General features: G+C 61.0%; 2 protein-coding genes across 2 annotated transcripts; one reads left to right on the forward strand and one right to left on the reverse strand.

The window, feature by feature from the left end:
- Positions 1-593: 593 nt before the first annotated feature.
- LOC117639848 (zinc finger protein 467-like) lies at positions 594-2,018 on the forward strand. Its single transcript, XM_034375791.1, has 3 exons — positions 594-932; positions 1,350-1,810; positions 1,937-2,018. Exons 1-3 carry the CDS (start codon positions 594-596, stop codon positions 2,016-2,018), a joined length of 882 nt encoding a protein of 293 aa, XP_034231682.1.
- Positions 2,019-3,049: 1,031 nt separating this feature from the next.
- LOC117640381 lies at positions 3,050-6,213 on the reverse strand. The gene is made up of 3 exons (XM_034376854.1): positions 6,161-6,213; positions 5,035-5,171; positions 3,050-4,548 (listed from the first exon to the last, which is right to left on the reverse strand). The coding sequence occupies exons 1-3, from the start codon at positions 6,179-6,181 to the stop codon at positions 3,336-3,338; spliced, it is 1,371 nt and encodes a 456-aa protein (XP_034232745.1). The 5' UTR covers positions 6,182-6,213; the 3' UTR covers positions 3,050-3,335.
- Between the last annotated feature and the right edge of the window lie 17,725 nt (positions 6,214-23,938).

Here is a 23,938-nt window from a genome sequence, read left to right on the forward strand (position 1 = left end):
TGGCCGTGGCCGGCGTCACCGGCCAGGGCGAGGACCTCGGCGAGGACCCCGACGACCGCAGCTAACGCGCGTGGCGGAAACGGTGCACGGGACCGCGGCGGTGCGCGGGTCGGGGTGTAGCCGTTAGGGGTCATCCAACCCTGGCGCTCGTGCACTGCTAAAGTCCGGTGTAAATTCGAGTCAGCCGCGTGAACTTTGGAGTCACAGCGATGTCACAGCATGGCACCCTGGCGGCTGGCAGGGCTCGGCCGTCGCTCCGTCTCTCTCGCACTCATGGGGCGTCCCGTATTGGGCGCGAGAGAGACAGACTGCTGCGGCGGGGGTCGCTTGACCTGGGCGAGCGAGCATCGAACAGTCGGCGCGCAAACAACGATAACGGGTGAAGGGCGCCCTGATGCCTTGCCGCCATGCCGCCGGTGGTGGCTCCAGCGCGGTGCCTACGTACTTTGGCCAGCGAGGGTGCGGGGGCGGCGAGGCGGCACGTGACCACCTTCTGCGTCTCTCTTGAGAGGGTGCACTTTGGGAAGTTTGGGTCCAGTATTTTTCTAACGATTGCTTTCTCGTTTCTGCGCAGGAGTGTCTGCGGCGGCAGCATGCTGGCCGAGTACGACAACTACGTGCTGGCGGACGCGGGGCTCAGCTCCAGCGACATGGACGCCGGCGCGGTGTGCAGCAGCAGCACTGGCCACCCGGACCCGTCCTCCAGCTACCTGTACGGCTGGCACGAGGCGCAGGACGACGCCTACACCCTGACCGAGCTGGGCGACGCGGGAGGCGACGCGGGAGGCGGAGCGCCGCCGCCGCCACCCGCCTACTTCCCCGACCAGGACATGCAGAGCCTCGGCTTGCCCTGCGGCATGCCGGCCTGGGGCACGGAGCCCTGGCAGCAGCACGGCCCCGCGCACGCGGGCAACCCCTTCGACGACGACGCGGTCACCGGCAGCGACGGCAGCAGCGCGTCCAGCCCGGAGCGGCGCTGCGTCCGCAGCCTGCTGCACGTGGCGCTGCAGCGCGGCGGCGGCTTCGCGCAGAAGTTCACGTCGTGCGGCGTGCCGCCACTGCCCGCCCCGCTGCCCGCCCCGCCGTGCTACCCGGGCGTCGTCAAGCAGGAGGCGTTGTCGCCGTCGCCGATGGCCTCGCCGGGGTGCGGGGTCTTGGTGTCCAGCACGTCGCTGGGTGGTTCGCTGGGCGGTTCGCTGGGCAGTTCGCTGGGCAGCCCGCGGCCCGTCACGCCCGCGGACTCGCTGCGCAGCTGCTACTCGCCGGCGTCGCCCTTCCTGCTGGCGCCGCTGCAGCAGTGCGACGACGCCGTCGTGTCCACCACCTCGGCCTCCTCGTGCTTCCCGCAGGGCGACGCCCTGGCCGGCCTGACTCCAGGGCCCTTCTCCCCGCTGCCGCCGCCGAGCTACCCGGTCTTCCGGACGCCGTACCCGACGCCGTCGCCGGACCCCTGCTACCCGCAGAGGCTGGACCCGTTCCCCGGGTCGCTGGCGCCGCTGCCGCTCCCCCTGCACATGATGTCGTCGACGCCCACCCCCGCGCCGCCGACGCCGACCTCGCGGTCCGCCAAGCGGCGCCGCAACCGGAAGCCCCCGCAGCCCGGCGCCGCGCCGCCGAGGAAGCGCGAACGCTCCGAGCGCCAGCTGCACCCCTGCAAGCTCTGCGACAAGCGCTTCAAGGACAACTACTCCGTCAACGTGCACATGCGCACGCACACGGGTGAGAAGCCCTTCCCCTGCATCGTGTGCGGGAAGATGTTCCGGCAGAAGGCGCACCTCGCCAAGCACCGCAGCACGCACCAGCCCGCCGAGTGGGCCGCCGCCACGGCCGCCGCCACCGCCGCCGCCAACGCGCACCTGCCCGCCGGCACCACCATCGACCAGGCCCACCAGGCCATGATGGGCATGGACACCTGCCTGGACGGCAACTCCAACAGCGTGCCCATGTGGGCGGAGGGCAAGTGCAAGGCGCCCAACGTGTGGACGCCCAGCATCATGTCGCCGGCGCTCACGTCGTGAGCGACTCCCCGGCCCCGGAACCTCAGTCGCCGCGCGCGCCGCGCCGAGGCAAGCTCCCCTCCATGACGGACACGTCAGTCGAGGTGTGATGAAAGAGTCACCGAGGAACCAACTCGGAGGAAGTTTCGGAATAGTTGTTAGCGCGGCCCCCGCGGCTGCGACTGAGCAGTGATCTCAAGCCGGAACGCCGCGTTTCGCCCAGATGATGTATGTGTTCAGACCGTTTTCTGTAAATACTTTGTTGTAATTTATGTGTTTGTGATTTTTGACTCGTGTGGTGCGTTACCAGTCTCAGGGTTAGCTTACGGGCAAAGACGTCGCCATACCAAGGCCCTCTTGTTTTCTTTGAGTGACCAAGGGAAGTCCTCGTGACGTAACCTAGAATTGGCCACCAAGTGGATGTAAATAACTCGCCTAGTCTGTGATTAATTAGTTATTAATTAGTTTGTTAAGAAGTCCTTTGCAACGCAGCGTTTGTGTTGCCTCGTTGCATGAATTTCATTTCCATGTAAATAAAAGTGTCTCCTGACTGTTCTTAGTTTTTGTAAGAAACAACGTTATTCTATTTCTGCCTGATTTGCGAAATATGTGAGTTTATTTTTGAAAGAAGTATTTGACTGTTAACTTGATGCGTTTTATACAAATATGTTTTATGAGATTATGCAATAAATTTTATACTTTTGAGTAAATGTTTTGCGTTTTTCTCCTTCCATTCCTTGCCTCAAAAGAAAACTAGAAATCTAAATCGAAGGAAAATTGAGATACATAACCCACGAAATGAGGACACAAAAAAAGCAAATTGTGGGATCGAAGGAAAATTGAGATAAACAACGTGAGAAAAGGGACAGCTCGACAGGGGAATGAGCGCCTGGGAGGTACGCAGCACTTCGCACGGTGGAGTCAAATGGGTTGCCTACCCTCCGATTCACAGGGGTACAGTGGAGTCAAATGGGTTGCCTACCCTCCGATTCACAGGGGCTTCACACGCTTTTGGCTGCTTTGTGATTGGAAAAAGGCAAATAAAATGCACATTTGTTTCATTTTTTTAATAAAAAAAAAACAGATTTAATACACATAAAAAAGAGATGTTCGCACTCACGTTGACAACGCGTGGAAAAATACTAGCCCTCGCATAACACTACTTAACGGGCAATAACTTTGTACTTTGGTCAAGTCGTAGAGGGACAGGGTGAGGGAAGGGGAAGCGAGTATTTACAAAGGAGTTCGACGGTTGATGAAGGCCGTCTATGACTTGGGGGAGGGGGGCTTACAAACTAGATGGTGAAATGAGCAAATGGCGATGAGGTTTGGTGATGTTCAGTTCCAGCCATGTGACTCATGGTGGTCGTGGTGTTCGACGATCTCCTTGGTCACACAGACCTTCTCCCACACGGGCACCTGGATTTTCTTCCAGTCAGGAACCTGGATTTCCTTCCAGTCGGGCACCTGGATTTCCTTCCAGTCAGGGACTTGGATTTCCTTCCAGTCGGGGACCTGGATCTCCTTCCAGTCAGGAACTTGGATTTCCTTCCAGTCGGGAACCTGGATCTCCTTCCAGTCGGGGACCTGGATTTCCTTCCAGTCAGGAACCTGGATTGATTTCCACTCAGTCTTCCATTCAAGGACCTTCTTCGGCACCCAGATCTGCTTCTTCTCGGTTCTCCAGATCTGGACAGACTCTTCCTTGAAGTCCTGGACCTTCTTGCTGAGCCAGATCTGCTTCTTCTCGGTACGCCAGATCTGGATCTGCTCTTCCTTCCACGCCTGCTTCTTCTCGGTGATCCATGCCTGCTTCTTCTCGGTCCTCCAGATCTTCTTCCATTCGGGCTTCCAGACCAGCTTCTTCTTCCAGACCTTCTTGGTGTGTCCGTGACCGTGCTCGTCGTGCTCGTCCCAGCCGTGAGATGGCTCTTCAACCCAGATCTTCTCCCAGACGGGCACCCAGATCTTCTTCCAGTCGGGGACCTGGATCTCCTTCCAGATGGGGACTTGGACTTCCTTCCAGATGGGCACTTGGATCGTCTTCCAGTCGGGGACCTTGATTTCCTTCCAGGCGGGTACCTGAATTTCCTTCCAGATTGGCACTTGAATCTTCTTCCAGTCGGGAACCTGGATTTCCTTCCATGCCGGGACCTGGATTTCCTTCCAGACGGGGACCTGGATCTTCTTCCACTCGGTCTTCCAGATCTGCTTCTTCTCTGTGCGCCAGATCTGCTTCTTCTCTGTCCTCCAGATCTGCTTCTTCTCAGTGCGCCAAATCTGTTTCTTCTCGGTCCTCCAGATCTGCTTCTTCTCTGTCCTCCAGATCTGCTTCTTCTCCGTGCGCCAGATCTGCTTCTTCTCGGTCCTCCAGATCTGCTTCCACTCGGTCTTCCAGGCGAGCTTCTTGTGGCACTCTACCTTGGGCTCGTGGTGCTCGTGGTGGTCGTGGTGGTCGTCGCCGCCACCGTAGCCGCCGGCCTGCTGCCCACCGCCGTATGAGTCATCCCAGCCGCCGTTGCCGCCGCCGCCGCCAATGCCATACTCCAAACTGAAAGCAGAAAAGCAGAATGAAAAGGCCGATAAAGGAACCGGTGTAGGCGCGAGAATCAAACCGCATTCCGAATTAATTAGGGAGTGGCCCGGCCGGTCCGGGCGAAAGTGAGGGGGGGGGGCGGCTCTTGTGTCAATCCTCGTAACGCATTCACACGGCCGCATCATAGCCGCGGCGTGCTGCCCCGACGCCCCGACGGCCCGATGGCGCGGCCCCGATTGCATTCGGCTCGGTTTCCCGATCGCTGCCGCCGTCTCTGTCGCTCTCACGGCCAGGCCGCGGCAAATTTGAATGGGTCGCGGAAGCGGCCGCACGGGGGACGTGACCCACCTGGGCGTGGGAGCACCACAAGCGGCGCAGAGGACCGAACGGGGGCGGTCGCTCTGTCTCTCTCCCGCAGATGGTTGGAGAGAGACAGAGCGACGCGCGAGACTGGGCCAGGCACAGTGTCTGACACACTGTCTGACACACGGCGGGACTCACCTTTTCTTGGCGCGAGTGACTGCGTCTCCGGGCTGCGCCTGCACCTGTAGCTCCTGCTTCTTGGGGTCCGCGACGGCCGTTGCCGCTGCGGGGTCGGCCGGGGCTGCCCTCGCCGCCGCGAGGAGCAGACACCCCACCTGCGCAAAGACAGTGGAGTGGCGGTTTAGAACGGCGTGCCGGAAATGCGAACGCAACTCGCGAGTATGAGAAAACTAACTGGCAGGGTTTGTGTGCAGAGTGCGAAAATGCCACGCACTGGACATGGCGTCCCCCAGCCCCAGCCGCAGGCTTTCACGCTAACACTTGACCAGTGAAACAAAGCAAGCCCCCCAAAGCAATCTTTCCAGCGCCACATGTGTTTTCTTTTTTTTTTTTTTTTTTGGCAGGGCGCTTGGCTGGTGTCGCTCAACTGCATCACAATGCAGCACCCGCCTCGCCATGGCTGCCATGGCGCACTCCGACGAGATCGTGCCGCGCGGTAGCGCCTTCTTGCCGCCGCGCTGTCCGACGACGCCGCGCCGCCGCGCCGCGATGTACGGTACGGATTTCGCTCACGTGCTCCGCGGCTCGGCGCGCAACGGGCAACAGGCGGCGCGCGTTGGGCCACGCCGCCCCGCCCCGCCCCGCGCCCTCGCGGCGCCAAGTGCCACCGAGGCACTTGAGGGCCGTCATCGCGATACCGAACACTGCAGTTACATCCGCGAATGCTTTTCTAGCCAACAAAAGTGCAGACATTTTTTTTTTTTGCAAAAAATTGTGGTTTCTCTAACGCGACACGCCAGTTAGTTCGCGAGGCTGGCTAGGTCCCCGGCGGGAACGCGAGTCCGGCGCTGCGGAGCGCACATCGCAGCAGGAACGCGGGCACGCCGAACAGCAGGAAGTAGTCCCATTGGTCCGCGGGCCGGGTGGAGGGCCTGACGGCCGGCCAGGCTCGCACCCACACCGATGCACTGCACTTGAACACTCGCGAGCGCGGCAGGCGCGGCAGCCGCGGCGGCAGGCGTAAAATCCAGGTTAGGTAAATCCTCATGGCGCTGGCGGCGCTGGGTGGCTGGGGGAGCACTTTGCACACAATCACTGCACTGTACGGCGAGGCGACACGGCGTTAGTAAGTCCAGATGCTGACCAGGAGTGAGGCGGGCTTCATGCTTGGTGTGTGATGTCCGCCGGAGAACGGAATGCCGGCCGAACCGCCAAGGCGGCGCTTTATACCATCCCTCTCCCTGCCGACAGGCCGCCGCGCCACCGCGCCCCACCGCGGCCAGGCCTGGCCCACCCGGGACCACCGGAGGCCCGCCGAGGGTCCCACCTCCCCGGCCCTGCCGGCCCTGCCGCCTCTCCGGGGCTCCGGGGCCGGTGGGGGCGTCGGGGGCCGTAGGGGCTCCACAACAGGTTCTGCTCCCGTTTGCATAACCCCCGCCACCACCGGGACGGCCAGGACGGCCACGGGCGGACGTGGACGCCCCACCGCCGGAGTCGCACCTCTCGACTCGCGCGCTGGAGTCTCTGGAGTCCCTGGAGCCCCGGCGGTGCGGCCTGCGGGAAGGGCCGGCTAGTCGGCCAGCAGGCCAGCGGGCCCCACTGGACAGCCCCCTCCCCGCGCGGGGCCCGGGGGCCCGGGGGCGTGTCGCGGGGCACTGGGCCAAACTCATGACGCCCCTCCCCTCCGTCTCAGTGCTTGCTGCTCGCGGCGCGCCGGTTCGCGTTTCGTACCTCCGACCCTGACCTGTGCCAAAAGGGCCAAAAGGGCCAGAGGCCCGGCATCGCCTGGACGCCGTATTTGCAGACAGACCGCCTGGACCGCGGTCGCCACGCCACTGCCACACTGCCACGCCCGCATGGCGGCTGGAATGAGGAGGATTTCGACGCAAACGGCCGCACGTCGTGAGGCGCCGGCCGGCTGTACACTCCGCTTCAAAACATATGCCAGTCTCTCCGATAGTGGTGAGGGTTCGATCCAAGGTTCGATCCCCGGCGAGTGCCGCCGGTTTTCGCAACCGCTTTATGACGGACATCGGCGGCACCTTGACACCTTGACAACGCGCCGGTGCATCGCGGAGGCGCCAATCAGGTGGGAGGGAGAGAGAGACAGAGAGACTTTCGGGCAAGCCTTTCGCGGCACGCGCACCTTGGCCGCCCGACGATAGCATCAAGTTCACGTTCACGTCGGGGTGGCTCTTCGCCTCTTCGCACCTGTGTGTGTGTGTGTTGGTGTGTGCCTGTGTGCGTGGCTCAGCGCGTGCCGCCGCTTGAGCGCTGGTACGTGCGTAACTTGGAACCAGTGCGTACTGAAGCATTTTTTCCCCTCAAAAAATAAAGAGAGTGCGCTCTGCTTCATGATTCCGCGCACCAATAACTTTTTTGCACAAAATATTTTCACCTGCGGGTTCCATCATTGGCTCTCTCTCTCTCTCTCTCTCTCTCTCTCTCTCTCTCTCCTACTGTGTGTGTGAGCTGCTCATTAACCTCGTTAGGACCGTCAGGGTCCAGTACCGGCGGGGCGCTGTAAGAGGGCGCCACCCAAAAGGCCGGTGCGCGTTGCAGAGTTGCAACAACGGCGCTTCCTTCCATTTTGTTCCTGAACTTCACTTTAGCCCGCACCGCCTTGACAGTGAAACTGCATGGGGCCTGTATAGTGCAGTGTAGCGTGAACAAACCTTCCAAATCGCTTGCGGAATTCGCCTTCGGGGTGAGCTGAGGGCATGCAGGCAAAGCGGACTGTGTCGATCTCGTTAGGAAACCGCTTCCTATGCCCTTGGCAGTGGATCGGTCCACATCGATAGGCAGCCAGCTAGCCAGCCGTAGCCAAGCACGCGGGCAGCCAGCCAGTCAGCCACAGGCCTCGCCGCCGTCCTTCTGGACGGTGTTTCGGCACACCCAGCTGATGCGGGTCATCAAGGCAGCCAGCGCTGGCTGCACGGACCCGTCTAGGGTCTAGGCCTCGCCTAGGAGCGTCCAGGACCCGTCTGGGCCCCGTCCAGGCCCCGGGCCGTACCTATAAATAATTGCCGAACTCAAACGCGCGCGGCGAACCCGCCCACGTCGGGGCGGGACGCCAGAACGGCACAGCCAAGAACTGGGACTTCTTTGCCGGAAACTGCTCCGGCGCGACTTCGCCGACACCGCGGCTAGACCCCAAGACCGCCAGCACGGCAGCGCGGCGTGTGTACCGCCCGTAGAAATGAGTGGCGCCGGCGGCTTTTTTGCCGAGCTCTTTTTTCCGAGTGCAGGAGAAAGAGAGGGGAGAGAGGGAAGCGCGTCTCCGGGCGGGGCGGACGACGGACGGACGGGCGGACCTAACCGCGGCGCGGGCGGGAAGGAACGGAACGGAACGGCCTTGAGGAAGAAATGCCGCACGTCTGGAGACTCCGGCGACTCCAGCCCGCTCCAGCCGCGGCGGGAACAGCGGGAACTGGAGCCAGACGGACGGGCTGGGCCCAGCGAGCGGCCTGGAGGTGTGTCCGCGCGCCGCCCTGCACGCCTTGCACCTGTCGGATGGGCTCCCCCCTCCTCTTCCCTTCCCTTCCCTTCCCACACGCGAAGCCCTACATGCACACAAACAAACAAGAAGAAGCCAAAAAACAAAAGTAAATCGCAAACTTCCCCCCGCTGGTTTCGAACCCGGGGGGTCCTTGGGTTCGGCCGGGACCGGCCGGGTTGTTCGGGAAAAATCCCGGATATGGCACATTGGGCCCCCAGGCGGGTGCAAGCCCCCTGGCCCCACCGCGGGTGCTCGGTCATGTAGTCATGTATGGAGAGAGGTGGACGCCGCTCGACGCCGGCCTCACGCAGGTGGCAGTGCAGTGCCACACCTGGAAGAGCGGCGCGGCCAGGACGTCGCGAGACAACCAGATGGTCCCGCGGTGAGGCCGGCGACTCGGCAGCTAGAACGCACCTTGACGGCCACCGCGCACCGGCTCGGCCCCTGACAGGGCGTGGGGGCTGTAGGCTCACTCCGAGAGTCGTCGCTCAGCCTCTCTCGCACCCGCACAGCAAGCCCCACGAGTGCGAGAGAGACAGAGCGACCACTCTCGGAGTCAGTCTGCCGCTGAGGTGCTCACATTATTCAATCACCCAAGTCGCCCCGCGCGTCGTGCTGCGAGCGTCTATTTTTCTCCCGATTACTCTCCCTCCCTCTCTCCCCATCCTCTCTCTCTATCCCTCTCTGTCCGGCTGGAACAAAAGTGAGTGCTAGGCGTTGTCGTTCGCGGCCTTCAAGAAGTCACCCAGCCCAGCGGCCCTTTCAAAATGCCCTCCTCACGCAGTGTATGTAACACCACAGTGTGGTGGAAGCGAGGCTGGCGAACTCGCAGCGGTCGCTTCCAACCGACAAACAATCCCAACCGAATTACGAAAAACTAAAAATAACAAAAATCGTATTGATGTTTGTTTTTGGCTGTTTCCAGTGGCTCCAGCTCGAGTTTCTTCCAGTGCGCGGCTCGCGATAACATCCACTCAACGCGGCGCGGCGCATCGCTCCGTCGCCGTCGGGCCGTCCGCGGCTCGCTCCGTCAGAATATTTCACCTGCAGGACGACTCCGAACAGCGCGCTGTCTCTCTCACTCCTGCGCGTCCCGTATGAGGGAGAGAGAGAGAGAGAGAGGGAGAGGCTTGCGGAGTCAGCCCCGCGGGCTCGTCCGCGGGGGCCCCCGCCGCGAGGCCCCGCCTAGAACAAGAAGCGGCGGCAGTAAAGCTGAAGCTGAAGCTCCATGACCCTCTGCGTGGCCCGGCTGGCCCGGCTGGCCCGGGTCAAGTCGCCTCATTGCCACACTTCATAAACACGCCAGGATCACGCACTCCGCCTCCTCCATGCCGTGCCAGTGGCGTGCCCATGGCGTGCCCATGGCTTCCATGGTGTACAGCCAAAAACCCGCTCGACCACCTGCACGGCCGGCTTTCTAAAGTCACATTGATCACAAGGATGGGGCACTTTTAAAGTGACGAAAGAGGCACTGATGTGCTGCCAGCAGCCCGGCAGCGCCAGTGCTGCCCCCATTCGGCCAACGGGAGCGCCCCGCCCCGCCCCGCCCCGCCCGCCGGACTCCAATTGTAACACCGGCAAGGGTTATGACAGACAGCGCGGCTGAAACAAACAGATGGCGGTGGATTAGATTAAGTCGATACATCCGCGGAAGCAACGTGGACTGGCACGTCGCTCTGTCTCTCTCGCGCTCGCGGTTCGTCCCCGGGGGACGGACGGGTGCGAGCGAGACGGAGCGACCGCTCGGAATCAGAATCAGACTGTCCCGCCGGCACGCCGCCGCTGCTGGCACTGCCAGGACACTGCCAGGGCACTGCCAACAACTGCAAGAAGACAAGGCAGCGACTCAGCAGATGAGGCGGTGACACAACGCCAGGCTTCGGGCCCTTCGGGCTTCGCCAGGCGACGACGGCCGGGCCAGACCTTGTTAAAATGGGCCAAAAGTCGTCGGTCCTGCTGTCGCTGACGTCGCTCTGCCGCCGCTGCCCATGAAATGCTTTTACCGCCCTGTCGTTGCCGCCTCGATTGCGGCACGGCACACGGAGCGGGTGGCTCGCAAAATTTAGCGAATGAAAGGGGATCCCCCGGACCGTCGAGACTCGCCCGTCCCTCGTTCCCGCCGAAGAAGTACGGTTCGGTCCCTGGCGGCAAAAACAGGCAGGTGTCAAAAATTCCAAAAATAGATTTGGGCACACTGTGTTTACTTTCCGGAAGAAACAGAAACCACTTGAGTGCTCGCTCACGAACAAGACGATGGCGGGGTAACAATGGCGAGTACTGCTCGGGATTCGAACCCGGGCCGGCGGGTTCAGGGACCGGCTTCGTAACCAACTGAGCCACCGGCGCCGCGAGCAGCGGGTCGGTCCGTCGAGCACAATTACAGAAGCGAATTCCGAAAACGGTCCCGCCCGCCCATGACTTACGTCTTACTTTTGGCGCGGCACGGCAAGGCGCGGCTTAGGCCTGCCCATAGGGCCTGCCTCATCGCGGCCAGCGATCTTCATTCTTTGACCGGGGAGGCGATCGAATTGACCGGAAGGTACTCGGCGGGCGTGTTCATAAATTCGCTGCTAATTGCGTCGGAGAAAACAAACCCAGAGGCACGGCCGGGGCGGGGCGGGGCGGAGTGGGGCGGGGCGGAGCGGACCGAGGAGGCAACGCCAGACTTGCGGTCAGGACATAATGTGAAGTCACTGCAGGGCAACACCGACCGGCCGAGCCCTGGCGTGGGGAAGGGGGTGTGGCTCCGGGAATCAGCTGTGAAACAGAAGAGAGAGAGAGAGAGAGAGAGAGAGAGAGAGAGAGAGAGAGAGAGAGAGAGAGAGAGAGAGAGAGAGAGAGAGAGAGAGAGAGAGAGAGAGAGAGAGAGAGGAAAAGGTCGTCTGAATTTCTAAGGGTCAATAACAAAACCACCCTCGATGAATGTGATGTATTTCATAACTTACTTTTTAACCAGTTATGGAAATGGGAACCCCTTGCTATGCGATTAGCAGTGGAATTTTTTCATCTCTTTTTCCTCTTTTTACTATCATTTTTTTTCTAAAAAGGTTTCTGTATCGAGGGCTTAGGGATTAATCCCCGGAAGGGACAGGCCGGGCGTGAGTCTAGCCTCGTCATGCATGGGCCGCGGCCAGCGCGCGGCTGGCTCCGCGGTGCTGACAGTAACTCGCCCCCTCGAGAAAGGGAAGTCCGCGCGAGGCGGGGCGGTTGCCCAACGAGAAAGCCGTACTTTGAAGGGGCATGCAGCCTGCACGCTGACCGAGTGACTGCCGTCCCTGTGCACTAGTGTCGTGTCGCATCGGTGGTGCGTACCCTGGACCCCATGGACGCACCAAAAAGGTTCAGCCATGTTTGGCCTGAGGGTGCGTTCTGTCCGCGAGGTTCGCACAGTGAAAGGGATAGCAGCCGCCCCTCCTTGACCCCGGGAGCCTCTATGCCACAATAAAGCTGCCCGCCGAGCGACTATGGAGAGTCGTCTTCGTCGCTCTGTCTCTGTCGCACGCACAGGTCTCTCCGTAAGGGCGCGAGAGAGACAGAGCGAGAAACCGCTTTTCTGAACCGCTCGCCTGATGGGACGGGAAGTCGCGGGGGTCGCAGCGATGGGGCGTCCCTTTTCAACCAGTAGTGCGTCGGACGACGGCGTGCTTTCGGCTTTTGTGCGGGGCTCGGCTCATTCCGTCGGTGCCATGGGGCCTCTGCCCCCCGGCGGCGTCCGCGCCGTGGAGACTCAAGTGTCGCGTCCTGCTGCGCGACGCTGCGCGGGGAGGAAGTTTAATACTGTCCTGGGAGTGTCCTGGCCGGGTGGCCGAACGGTTTCCCCACGGTGGTTGCAACACGAGCGCACATCAACACCGGCCTGGCCAACGAGAGCCCCCTGACCTTGCGCGACCTCGCGACCCCCGCCCGAGCCCCCGCCGGCCGCTGTCTGTCTCTCTCGCACCCATGCGTCGTGCGTGCGGGTGCGAGAGAGACAGGGAGCAGCGCGAATCGCTCGTCATTTCATTATTACATTCGAAAGAGAAGAAAAAGTTGCGTCGTTTATGAGCGGAGGCTTCTGCAGAACGAGACCAAGAAGACGCGTCATTCAGCGGAATCGGCCAGAGCGGCGGCCAGAGCGGCGGCCCGGCGGGCATCCTTGCGCAAACTGCAGTGTGGTGGAGTTCCACCACAGGGGCGGCCAGTAACTCACACACACCCATTCACCCACTCACACACACTCACGGGCGCGCGTGCGCGGTCGACGCAAAGCACAGGGCAATCGTCTCCGCTACTGCCCCCGACTACTGGGGCCGCCGTGCCGCCGCGCCGCCGCGCCGCGGGGCCGCTCCACCGGCCACTACATTTATGGCGCCTCTGGCGGCAGTATAAGGAGGCGTAAAGTCTGTAAATGGGTCCGGCGACGCCGGTACAAAGTTTCTGATTTGATCGCCGCTGTCATATGCCGTGACGTCCTGTCTCTCTCGCACCCGCGAGGCCTGCCGGCTGTGAGACAGCATCGCTCTGCGGCACAATTATAATTTGGCGGTATGGAATGTCAGAGGCTGGCCGGCCATCGAGCGAAAGGATCTAGTGGGCGGCGAAGAACAATCATCAACCTCGCACCTGCGCCTCCGATTGCGAGCGTGATTGCAATTGCGATTGCAATTTCGATTGCAGCCGGGCCGCGCAGTTACGGTGCAGTTTCGCGCCGGGGCAGCGCAGGGCCAGGGCACACATCGGATGCGTTCGCGACGAAGCTAGCTGCATTGAAAATCGACCGGCCATTCACGGCAGCGGTTCGCCAACCCCTGTCTCTGTCTCTCTCGCACCCGCGCAGGATCCCCCCTCCCCCACTGGGGTGCGAGAGAGACAGAGCACACAGTCGCGCGAAACAAGTTTCGGGACGAAAAGGGCACAAGTTTTGATTCCGAAAGACACACGGCCCTTTTTAAATAAAAACACACGAAAAATTAAAAATAACCAAAACGGTTATGGAAAATTGTGCGTTCGGCCCCGCCCAGGTCCGTCGTTACAAAACATGTCGTAAAGTTTTACTGCGCTTCTTAGCGCGCCTGAGCGTCCCCGTGTTCCCGTTCGCCCGCAGGACTCCCGGAGGACTCCCGGAGGACTCCCGGAGGACTCCCGGAGGACTCCCGGAGGACTCCCGGAGGACTCCCGGAGGACTCCCGCAGGACTCCCGGAGGACTCCCGCAGGACTCCCGGAGGACTCCCGGAGGACTCCCGGAGGACTCCCGGAGGACTCCCGGAGGACTCCCGCGAGGACTCCCGGAGGACTCCCGGAGGACTCCCGGAGGACTCCCGGAGGATCCCGAGGACTCCCGCAGGACTCCCGGAGGACTCCCGCAGGAATCCCGGAGGACTCCCGGAGGACTCCCGGAGGACTCCCGGAGGACTCCCGGAGGACTCCCGGAGGACTCCCGGAGGAGGGTCCCGCGGGAGTGCAGGGAGCCCTCCAGATCAAATTGATAATGTCGCCGCGTCCTTGGAGTCCTGGAGAGTCCTTGCCCTTCCTCCTTCTCCTGCTGCGCCGCGGGTCGACGCCCCGCGCGAGACTAGAGCGTGGCGGAACGGCCAGCGGGTCAGCAGGCTGATAACCAGGCGGTACGAGAAATTGCTGGGGCCTCGCTCTTCTTCGGGGGACCGGTCGGGCCACAATTCTGGACGTATCCCTATCCTCCTCGTGGATCATTCAGCAAGAGCTGTTCACAAATTTCCTCTCTCCTTGCTCAACGAGTATACGAACTCCCTACACGAGGATTTTAAACTCACATGACATAAGCCGTTTACAATTTTTTTTTGGTGAAGTGCTCTACAAACTCAAGTGTGTACATAGTACACTCCACCTGGAGTGTACTTGCATGTACACTTCAACCTGGAGTGTACTTGCATGTACACTTCAACCTGGAGTGTACTTAGCATGTACACTTCACCCTGGAGTGTACTTGGCATGTACACTCCAGGTTGGCGTGTACTTGTCAAGTACATGCCAGGTGGCTCATACCTGCAGCAGGGAGCCAGCAACAGTGTACCTGAAGGTACACGCCAAACTGGAGTGTACATGCCAAGTACACTCCAGGTTGAAGTGTACATGCTAAGTACACTCCAGGTTGAAGTGTACATGCATGTTTACTCCAGGTGGAGTGTACTATGTACACACTTGAGTTTGTAGAGTGAGCGTGTTTTTTTTATCCCCTTTCGGTATCGGCACGTCTCAAAGAATGGCTGCTTCGTTACAGCGGGTACACGGGTACACCGCTCTAACACTTTTGTTTCTGCGAAACCGCCTCACTTTCGTTGGGAACAGGTTCCGGCCCGCCACATAATAACGAGAGGACGGCGACGGTGGGACCCAGTAAGGACCGGAGGGCCGGGGGACCGGGGGACCGGGGGACCGGGGGACCCGGGGACCGGGGCCGGCGAGCCGAGCCCCCAACGGGGTCCGTGTCCCCTTGTTCGTGTCGGCGGCCTTGCGGCTGCTCTAGAACTTGAGAGGAATGGGACCCCGCTGCGACGCCGCCAGGCTGCTAGTCAGCTGGGGCCCACGGCCTGGGGCCCGCGGGGATAGAGAAAGGGAAAGGGTGATGTCATACGGAGCACACTGGTAAAACTTTTATTTTACAGTGCGCAGACGAACGACTCACGTTGAGGTTTAAGGTTGTTGCCGGGACGCATGCTCCACCCGGCTGGAATATAATCTCACTGCACTTGCGAAATTTTTTTGTGTCCTTCCTTATACTGCTTCTGGGCGGCGGCGGCGGCGGTGGTGTCCCTGCCGCTTCACACGCAACATCCCCAAGCACACACACACACGCATACTCACACACGAGCCGTAGGCGACACCCAGTTAGTCTGATTCCGAACAACGACCGTGGCTCGTCACTCTGTCTCTCTCGCACCCCGACGGGACGCCCCACGAGTGCGAGGGAGACGACGGCGAGGAAGCCCCGTTCGGAACGGGCCAGTCCCTTGGCCCTGCACAATGCGAGGTAAATCTCGCTGATTTGTGTGCTACTGTACAGCTTTCGCAGTGTAGCGTCTCAGGCCCCCCCTCCCCCTTCTGCCTCCGTTTCATCGTCAGCACTCAGTGCGCGCGCGGGACGCTCGGGGGACGATCTATGATCCACACGACACGACCCCAGGTGGGGAGTTGACATGGACCTTGCCGCCTGTTGCCACTACCACCCAGACGCACGAGGAGCTGTCCCTCCACACTCCAAGCTCCCCTATGAAAATCAAATTTGAACCAATTTTCAGCAGGTGCGTCAATACTGTTCACACCCGCAAATTATTTGCTTGAACCACGATTACGGGAAGTGTTTTTTTTTTCAGTGGACTAGTGATGCTTTCCCTCCAGCAGCGACCGTTTCGGCAAGAGGGTGGCTAGCAAGGAGGCAGGCGAGCAGACAGCTCCCTCCCACGGTATTGTTCGACTGTCATGAGGATAGGGCGAGAGGATAGGCCTCTGGGCACTGACGACTAAAATGCCCCCTCATCGTGCCTTTCTGGGCTCGCGGCTTTTAATCATAGCGTTTTCAGCGTCCCGGGCCTCGCGTGTCCCGCGTGCGTGTCCCGCGTGCGTGTCCCGCGTGCGTGTGTGCGTGCGTGTGTGTTTGTGTGTGTTTGTGTGTGTGCGTGCGCTTGCGCCCTTTTGGCGTGTGCTGCCGGCGGAAACACGCCGCCTGCCGTGCGCGAGGACTTGAAGGTTCGGACCGCCGAAAACCCGGCGGTGGCGGCTCCGTTCCGCTCCGTTCGGTGGCGTGATAATCCCCCAAACGCGTTCGGCACGCCCGGGCTGGCTACCGGGACGCGCTTGGAGCGCTTCGAGCACGCCTTCCTTGCCGCCACGCCCGGCCTACCGCCGCCGCCGCCGTCCTCCAGGACTCCCTGCGGGGACCCTCCACGCCGACGGTGGCGTCCCCTTCCTGACCGCCACGGCGCCACACGCGCGCGGTTCACGCCTTTATTTCGCATGCGAGCGGGCACGCCGTCTCTCTCGCACACCCGGCGCGCCCCGTGGGGGTGCGAGAGAGACGGAGCTAGACAGGGCGACCCAGGTTCGCGGACTACTGATGTGGCTCCGCCCGGGCTGTGCCCCGGGGCCCCGAGCGGGGTCGGCCCGCGTGCGCCGTGACGCAACAATTTGCACCGAGCGAAACTATCAAGCGTCAAAGCGTATAACGTTTTCGGAAAACGACCCAGGGAACTGTCTTCGCGTTCAGATTCAGATTCACGATCGGCAGCGACAACAAAGAGGGTTTGCAGCCAGATTCACATTGAAGCCCTAATGGGCCGCCTTGCGTCGCCTTGCGTAAGCGGGCCTTGCCTTCCCCTCACGTGCCCGACCGAGGAAATAAAGATAAAAAGGACGAAAGGCAGACCGCGGGGCCGCGGGGCCGCGGGGCTGGGCTGGTGAAGGGCCGAAGGGCCGGCGCAGGCTGGCCGGGCCCAGCGACCATTTCGGGCCGTCCTTGGAGTCCTTGGCGCGGAGCAGCGCGTGATGGATAGTGTCCGGCCTGGACGTGTCGCCGGGTCACTATCTCAGTGTCCGGGAGTCCGAACGGCGCGTCGTCTCATCTCTCTCTCTCTCTCGTCAGTCCGAGAAAGGCAGAGCCCTGGCCCAGCGACACAGAGTGAGGAACGAGTGGGACTTTGGGCCAGAATTTCGTAGGTTTGTACTTCTAAAAAGAATGCAGCCATCCCGTTAAAAACCGCACTTTCTTGTTTGTTCGCCGTCCGTCCATTATGTCATTATTTGGCGTCGACTGATTGTGATTGGCTGACCGCCCCGCCGTTTCGGGTCCACCGGCAGAACGCCATGTTTAGAAATTTTGGAAGCCGTCGCTGTTCTGAGGCGTGGAACGTGTTCGTCCCTCTGCGCGGCCGGCGCGGCGGCGCGGCGCGGTGTGGTTGAGTCGGGTGGAGTGGACGACTAACCCCGCTTAATTACCTGTTATAGCTTCGCCAGCTTCGCCACCCGAACTGGGTCGTCGCCTTCCGTTTCCTTTATACTTTTCCTGCTGACCGATTCCGAAGCGTCGCCCCGTCGCCGTGTGCCTAGGGGCGTTCCATAGGGGTGCGAGCAAGCGACGAAAATGACCCTCGGAATGAGTCCACTGCTCAATTTGTTCCTGGGGCGTGCCCACTGCGTGCCCACTGCGTGCCCACTGCCCCTGCCGCCCTTGCAGGCCGCCCTGCCCTCGCGGTTACATAAACGTCCCCCGCGACACACTGGTCATGATATACTCTTGGCGTCCCGGCGGCCTGTTCCTGTTCAAGCGGGCCAGCCTCACCCAGTCCGGCCCGGCCCGGCCCAAGCCAGCCCAAGCCCACAACCCCGGCCGGCCGGTCACCTAGTCCAGTGCCCCAGAAATCGGGCCGGCCTGCCCGCAGTGCGGGGTGCAGCCATGCAGACCATGACGCTGGCTGACGTGACGAGATGCCAGTGTAGGAAACCGTCTCGCACCCGGCGCAACCCGGCGCCCGTCCACCGCCGCCTGCCTGCACCTGTCATCGGAATAAAAGTAAAAGTTGTTTCTGTTTTTCTTCTAGCTGCGCTGGTCATTTAGGCCGCAGGACGTCAGACAGCCTAACGCCCCACAGGGCGCCGCAACACGCCTCGACCTTCCTACACTGGAAGGAAAAACTTTTGGCGCTATTACCGCCTAACGAGGCGACTGGGCTCGCTGTCTCTCTCGCACCCTTGCGGGGCGCCCCACGCGCGCGAGAGACAGAGCGACGATGCCACGGTCGCACGTTCGATTTGTTTCGCGAGTAGTGAAAGGGTTGAGAGGCTGCACGTTGTAAAACCGAAACCGTCTCGTCGTCTGCGCGTCCCGAGACGGACAACCGCGTCGATGTGAGGCGCGACGCTTTGCCGCAACAGTAAACGCCTTTGTAAGGAACGGCGGAACGAAAAAAAAATTTAAAAAAATAAAAAATGGAACCTGAGGAAATTGAGGACCGGCCTGTCACATAATAACAATAATGAGAAGGTGAGGCCAGGTGGGGCCTGGAGAGGCTTGTCGGGGGCGTGGTGGCACGCCGAGGCACGGCGACGCACGGCGAAGCAAGGGAGGCCAGGGAAGGGGCCACAGCCACCCCTGCGAGCCCCTGGCTGCCCTGGGTGGGCCCGTCCGTGACGCAAGGCTCGCTGACGTCAGTTCGGGTCTTACGGGACGTCCACGTCAGGCGTTTAAGAACCGCATACGCCGAAGCGGGTTCGGCCGAGCGGACGAGCGGACGCAGAAAATGGGGGAAAACTGAGGAAGGCAGCGTGCAGGGGGCGCCCCGTGAGAGTGAGAGGCCCTGGCTCTGTCTCGCTCGCACTCACGGGCCGCCGCGTAGGCGTTGGAGAGAGACGGCGGCGTCCACTGCATAAATCACTGTCCGGCCGCATTAGCGAGGCGCGGCTAGCCAGGCCGGCACGCCGGGGTGCCGAGTCACTGACCGATCCGACCAGTGTGCCGGTCAGTCGCTCACTAGGTGGACGCCTTTTTACTTTTTTCACCGTGCGACTTCCGTCCGCGGTTGTTTTGCAAGGAGGTGTGAATTGCCACCGCGGCCCTCCCAAAAACAACAACGAAAAGGCGGGAGCGGTCCTCCCTGGTTCGCACGTCGGTTGCCGCCGGAGACTTGAACGCACGCGAGGGGAGGGGACTCGTTGGCTAGCCGCGCAGTGGGCCAGGGAGGCGGACAAAACTCTAGACGCGTTTTGAGCTCCGGAGTCGCTAAATGGGACTCGAACCGAACGTGTGGCCCCACCAATGGATTCCTCGTTCGGAGAGCAATCCATTGGTGGGGTCACACGCTCGGTTCGAGTCCCATTTAGCGACTCTGGAGCTCAAAACGCGTTTCGAGTTTTGTCCGCCTCCACCGGTCTTCTGGCCCACTGTGCGCCGGCCGCCCCGCTGCTCCGCTGCTCGCTCCGCGGAAGAGCAGCGCGGCGGCAAGGCGGCAGGCACTTGTAGGTCAAGGACGCGGAGGGCTCCACCGACACGAGAAAGCAGCCTGCCCCCGTTTTCGGCAGTGTACCTTCGCGAGTCGTTTTTATTGACCGGTGCCGTCACACGGACGGGAATACACACCGGAGTGAAAGGGCCATTAAGTGACGTGCCTGCATCGGCCTGCCGGGCCCGCCTGCCGAAAATCGCACCCGGAACGCAGAGCGAAGGCAGAGCGAAGGCAGAGCGAAGGCAGAGCGAGGCAGAGCGAAGGCAGAGCGACCCGAGCGGGGCGGAGTGCATTTTTACGGCCAAATACAGTCTGCTGCATTTCGCCGCGCGTTGCATCGCGTTGCATCGCATTGCGTCACGCTGCCCAAAAATGGGACCGGGTCCGCCGGCCCGCCCTCTCGCCGTGCGTTGCGGACTCCGTCGCTCTGTCTCTCTCGCACCCCTACGGGGCGCCCCACGAGTGCGAGAGAGACGGAGCGACGGCCCGGAAGCGACCCGCCGGCTGTCAGCCGCGACGGGAGACGCGCGCGAGCGATAACGCGCGAAAATTAAATAACTGCTTATTATTCATTGGCCGGGCAGAGCGGGGCCGAGCGGGGCGGGCCAATCATAACCGCTATCGACACGCGCTCGCGGTGCACTCGGTGCGAACGGCAGGCCGCGGCTGTCGAACGGGGTCGCTCCGTCTCGCTCGCACTGGTGAGGTGTCTCGCATGGGTGCGAGAGAGACAGCGCTAGCAGACTCAGTCAGATCGCGCTGCAGGTCAGCCAATCAGCCTGCAATGAGAACATCACTCAAGGGAAAAGGAAAAAAAGATTAAATTGAAGAGGAAGTTCGCGATAGATTTTAGATAGGAAATCGAACGAGTATTGACTGAGAAATTTGAAAGGGAAAAGAAAAAAATTTGAACTCTACACCCCCTCCCCAGTCTTAATGGGGAGGCCTCCTGCTTTACTTCGGTGTTCGGGATGGGAACCGGTGCTATCAGGTACCTGGGGTTAATCCCGTCAGCGACTCTAAGCGTTCGCCGGGGGACCCAGTAGGACCCCAAAGCTCAGGCAGCTGGGTGAGAGCACCCAGTACGAAGCTCTTTGAGGGGCGGGACGTAGAGTGAGACGACAGAGAGACAGAGAGAGACTCAGACAGAGAAGAGGTTTGGTGGGAGCTTCTTGTTTTCGTAGGGTTGGTTGTGTACCCCATGGTACCCCCACTGTCCGGCGCTCCCGTACCGAACATACAGCGTTTTAGGCCAGCTTCAAAGGACTTATCATCGCCTCCCCGACGAGTCAAGGAGGCACCACCCGCAACCACACACCGGATGGTCTGGATTGATGGATCAAATACTCCATCGCTCCAGTGCCGAGGCCAACCCGCCGAAGCGGATTGCTTTTTAGACACCCACAGCGGAGTGGCCAGGTGAATGTGACTCTGACCACTACGCTATCACGCTTGTACGTCTGGCAGCGTGTTGGACGACGGGTTTGAGTTGCACTGGGAGGAAGGCGGTCGAAAAATGTAAGGAAATGATGGGATTCGATCCCCGGACCCCGCCATCGGGAACACATGACTTTACGCTCTCGGCCACCACGGCCCCTGATGAGGGGACCGGCGTGAGGTGGGTTCTTGACGCAAGAGGACTCGACCGACCCGGTCAAAATTTCGCAAGAAGTTGGGGGAGTCGAACCGCCGACCCTAGCATTGGGAACCGACGCCTCTACTCCCTGGACCACCACGTCCCATGCACGGAGTGGGCTCACGTTCACGGGTTTCAACCGCACTGGGTGAGGCAGTAAAATTAAATGGAAATATTTGTTAGGAGTCGAACTTCCGGCATGTGAGTCTGTTGCACACGGCTCCAATCGGATGACCTCGAACCACCACCCTAAGGATAGTAAGTCGAAAAAAGTATGTGACGCTGGTATTCGAACGCCCGCCTGCGGTAACTCAATCCCACGTCTCTAACCTCTCGGCTATCAGAGCAGTTGTGAAACGCGACGGATCATCTGCTTTCATTAACGTTCGTCGAATGAGATTTTTGTTTTTCGCCTTGGTGTTAACCTTAGAACAGGTGCCGTCTGCCACAGCGGGCTGTCTCTGAGTAGTACATTGCCGGCGTCACTCTGTCCCTCTCGTTATGGGCACTCCCTAGTGGTGTGAGAGAGACGGAGGTGCCCAAAATTTTAATCACTCTAGTCGGCCGTTTCGTAACGGCGACATGCAAAAGCGCCAAAGCGAGTCCAGTTCGTTATTTGGCGCTCGGGGCGGCGGTGGCCCGGCGGTGGCCGGCAGGCTGCGACTCCCAGCGGCGGCTCTCTGTCTCTCTCGCTCTCTCGGGGCGTCCCGCAGGGGCGCGAGAGAGGCGGACCGACCGTCGGGACGGTTGGCGTGTTTGGAGAGTCCTGAGAGGAGTGCTGCGCCCCTTGGCTGTTATGTACGAGAGAGTGCGATTCGGCCCGGAATATAAATGCGGCCGTAGTGGAAGTAGTACATAAATAGCGTGGTGGCGTGTCCGGCCGGACTCCAGGGCCCGGACGACCGGGGGACTTTGGTTGCGTTTTGTGCAGGCAAACGACCGCCGGACAGCTCCAGAATAAGGAGGGAAAGAGAGAAGGAGAGGTAAAAACAGCAGCAGGTGGATGCAGGGCCGGGGGCCCGGACTCGGGGATGGCGGAGGCTGGGGCGGAAGGTCCCCCCCCCCCTTCGGGTCCCCCCTCGGGTCCCCCCTCGGGTCCCCCGCGCTCCGCCACAGCCCGCTGGACACAATGAATGTGTGCCCATGATATGTTAGCACACTGCGGCGCCGCGGGCCCGGCACTGCTGGACTTTGCCGGGGCCACGGTGGGCGCTCGGTTTGTGGCAGGGTAGTTCGCAGGCGGGCCCGGCCGGCCCGGCCGGCTCAACGAAACAATGGCACTGAGATTTACTGGACGAGCGGGCAGCGGGAGGGAACGCCCAGTCCTGCCATAGCCCGGCCCATAGCCCTACGCGAGGACCCACATCCCCCCCCCCTCCCTCACCCTTTTCCGTGCCGGTTTCGCCACGTCGCCTCTCATCCTCGCTGCAAACGCACTTGCCCATTACAGGGACACACACACACACACACACACACACACACACACACACACACACACGCCGCGGCGCCCTTCGCCTGTTTTTCCCGCGCAAAGGGCCGCGACGACGACGCGTCCAAAGCTGCGATTTCAATCTTGCTCGCCGCTCGCCGCGCGCCGCGCCTGGCGGCAATTTATTGAACCATAAATTGAAAGTGTTGCCCAAGTTCGTCCGGGCGTCCACCACACTCGTGTGCGGGCCTTGCAAGGCCTTGGTGGGTCCGGCGCCGCCGCGAGGGGTGGCGCCTGTAGGGCCCGCCCGGACCCGCACGCACACCCGCATCGTCGCCAACGTCCGAGTAAAAGCGAAAAAATAAAGAGAAAAAAATGCAGCCAAGAGTAAATAATAGACCGCGGAAATTATAGACGCGGCGCTATTTTTTTAAAAGAGAAATTAGTCGGAATAAGTTACGACAATAGAGGGCTGGCGAACTGGCAGATAGAATGCGTCCCTGTGTGTGTGTCCCTGTGTGTGCGTCCCTATGTGTGTGTCCCTGTGTGTGTGAGGCCCGACTGATTTCTTTCCGGACCCGAGACAAACAAGCGGAGGTGTCGAAGGTGAAAAGTAGAGGTCGTATATCTTTCGGGGGGGCCGCGTGGCGCGCGCAGAGTTCAAAGTGGGACACACGCCACTGGCCCGCTTTAAAATATGGACCGCGCCCAATCGCCGTCGCGCGGACCGGCATTGAACGGACTCACGCTCGCTCGGCCACTGCAGCGTGAGCGTGGATGTGGACGTAACGCGAACGTGGACGTGAATGGCGCTATCGCGTGCCGCGGCGCCGCGACACCGAGGGCTGCAGCTATGCCGGTGGCGTGGAGCGTCGCTGGCATGACACAACGTGAGGCAACGTAATTGGTCATCTTCTGCCGGCCAGCGCTGCAAAACGATCAAATTTCACTTTTTTTCTCTCTCCCCTCTTCGTTCCCCTCTCTTTTTGAGAAGGCGGCGACCGGAGCTGCGGAGCTTGGGACCGTCCCGTCGTCGTGGTGCAAGCCGTCTTTTTCTTCTTGAAAAGCCCGCGTTTTGTCTGACGCGCGTTGCGGCAAGACGGTGCATGGATTTTGGCTGGAAAATTCCGGCTGACTTGCGGGAAGCGCGGAAGGACGATGCAGGCGGTGGAGGGGGAAGGGGGAGGGGGGAGGCCCATCCCATCGCCAGGCTTGCCCCTCCATTCAGCTCCTTGCGGCCCTTGCGGCGCACACTCCGCTTTGACTGACCAGCACAACACAGCACGAGACTCCCGGCTGTGTGTGTGAGTGACCGTTGTGTGTCCAGCAAGAAGGAGCGTTTACGCACGCAGTTTGTACAATACTCTGTACGAGTGCATGATTGTGTTGTACCGTGTATATATACGCT

This window comes from Thrips palmi, unplaced genomic scaffold (assembly GCF_012932325.1).
Source record: "Thrips palmi isolate BJ-2018 unplaced genomic scaffold, TpBJ-2018v1 HiC_scaffold_12, whole genome shotgun sequence".
Classification (NCBI taxonomy): Eukaryota; Metazoa; Arthropoda; class Insecta; order Thysanoptera; family Thripidae; genus Thrips; species Thrips palmi.

Coding starts and splice junctions, on each gene's coding strand:
- LOC117639848 (XM_034375791.1), top strand. CDS start 594: ATGCTGGCCGAGTACGACAACTACGTGCTGGCGGACGCGGGGCTCAGC. Junction 933..1,349: donor ACCCCTTCGACGACGACGCG/GTCACCGGCAGC, acceptor TGCTTCCCGCAG/GGCGACGCCCTGGCCGGCCT. Junction 1,811..1,936: donor AGCACGCACCAGCCCGCCGA/GTGGGCCGCCGC, acceptor CAACTCCAACAG/CGTGCCCATGTGGGCGGAGG.
- LOC117640381 (XM_034376854.1), bottom strand. CDS start 6,181: ATGAAGCCCGCCTCACTCCTG. Junction 5,172..6,160: donor TGAAGCCCGCCTCACTCCTG/GTCAGCATCTGG, acceptor GTCTTTGCGCAG/GTGGGGTGTCTGCTCCTCGC. Junction 4,549..5,034: donor GTCACTCGCGCCAAGAAAAG/GTGAGTCCCGCC, acceptor TTCTGCTTTCAG/TTTGGAGTATGGCATTGGCG.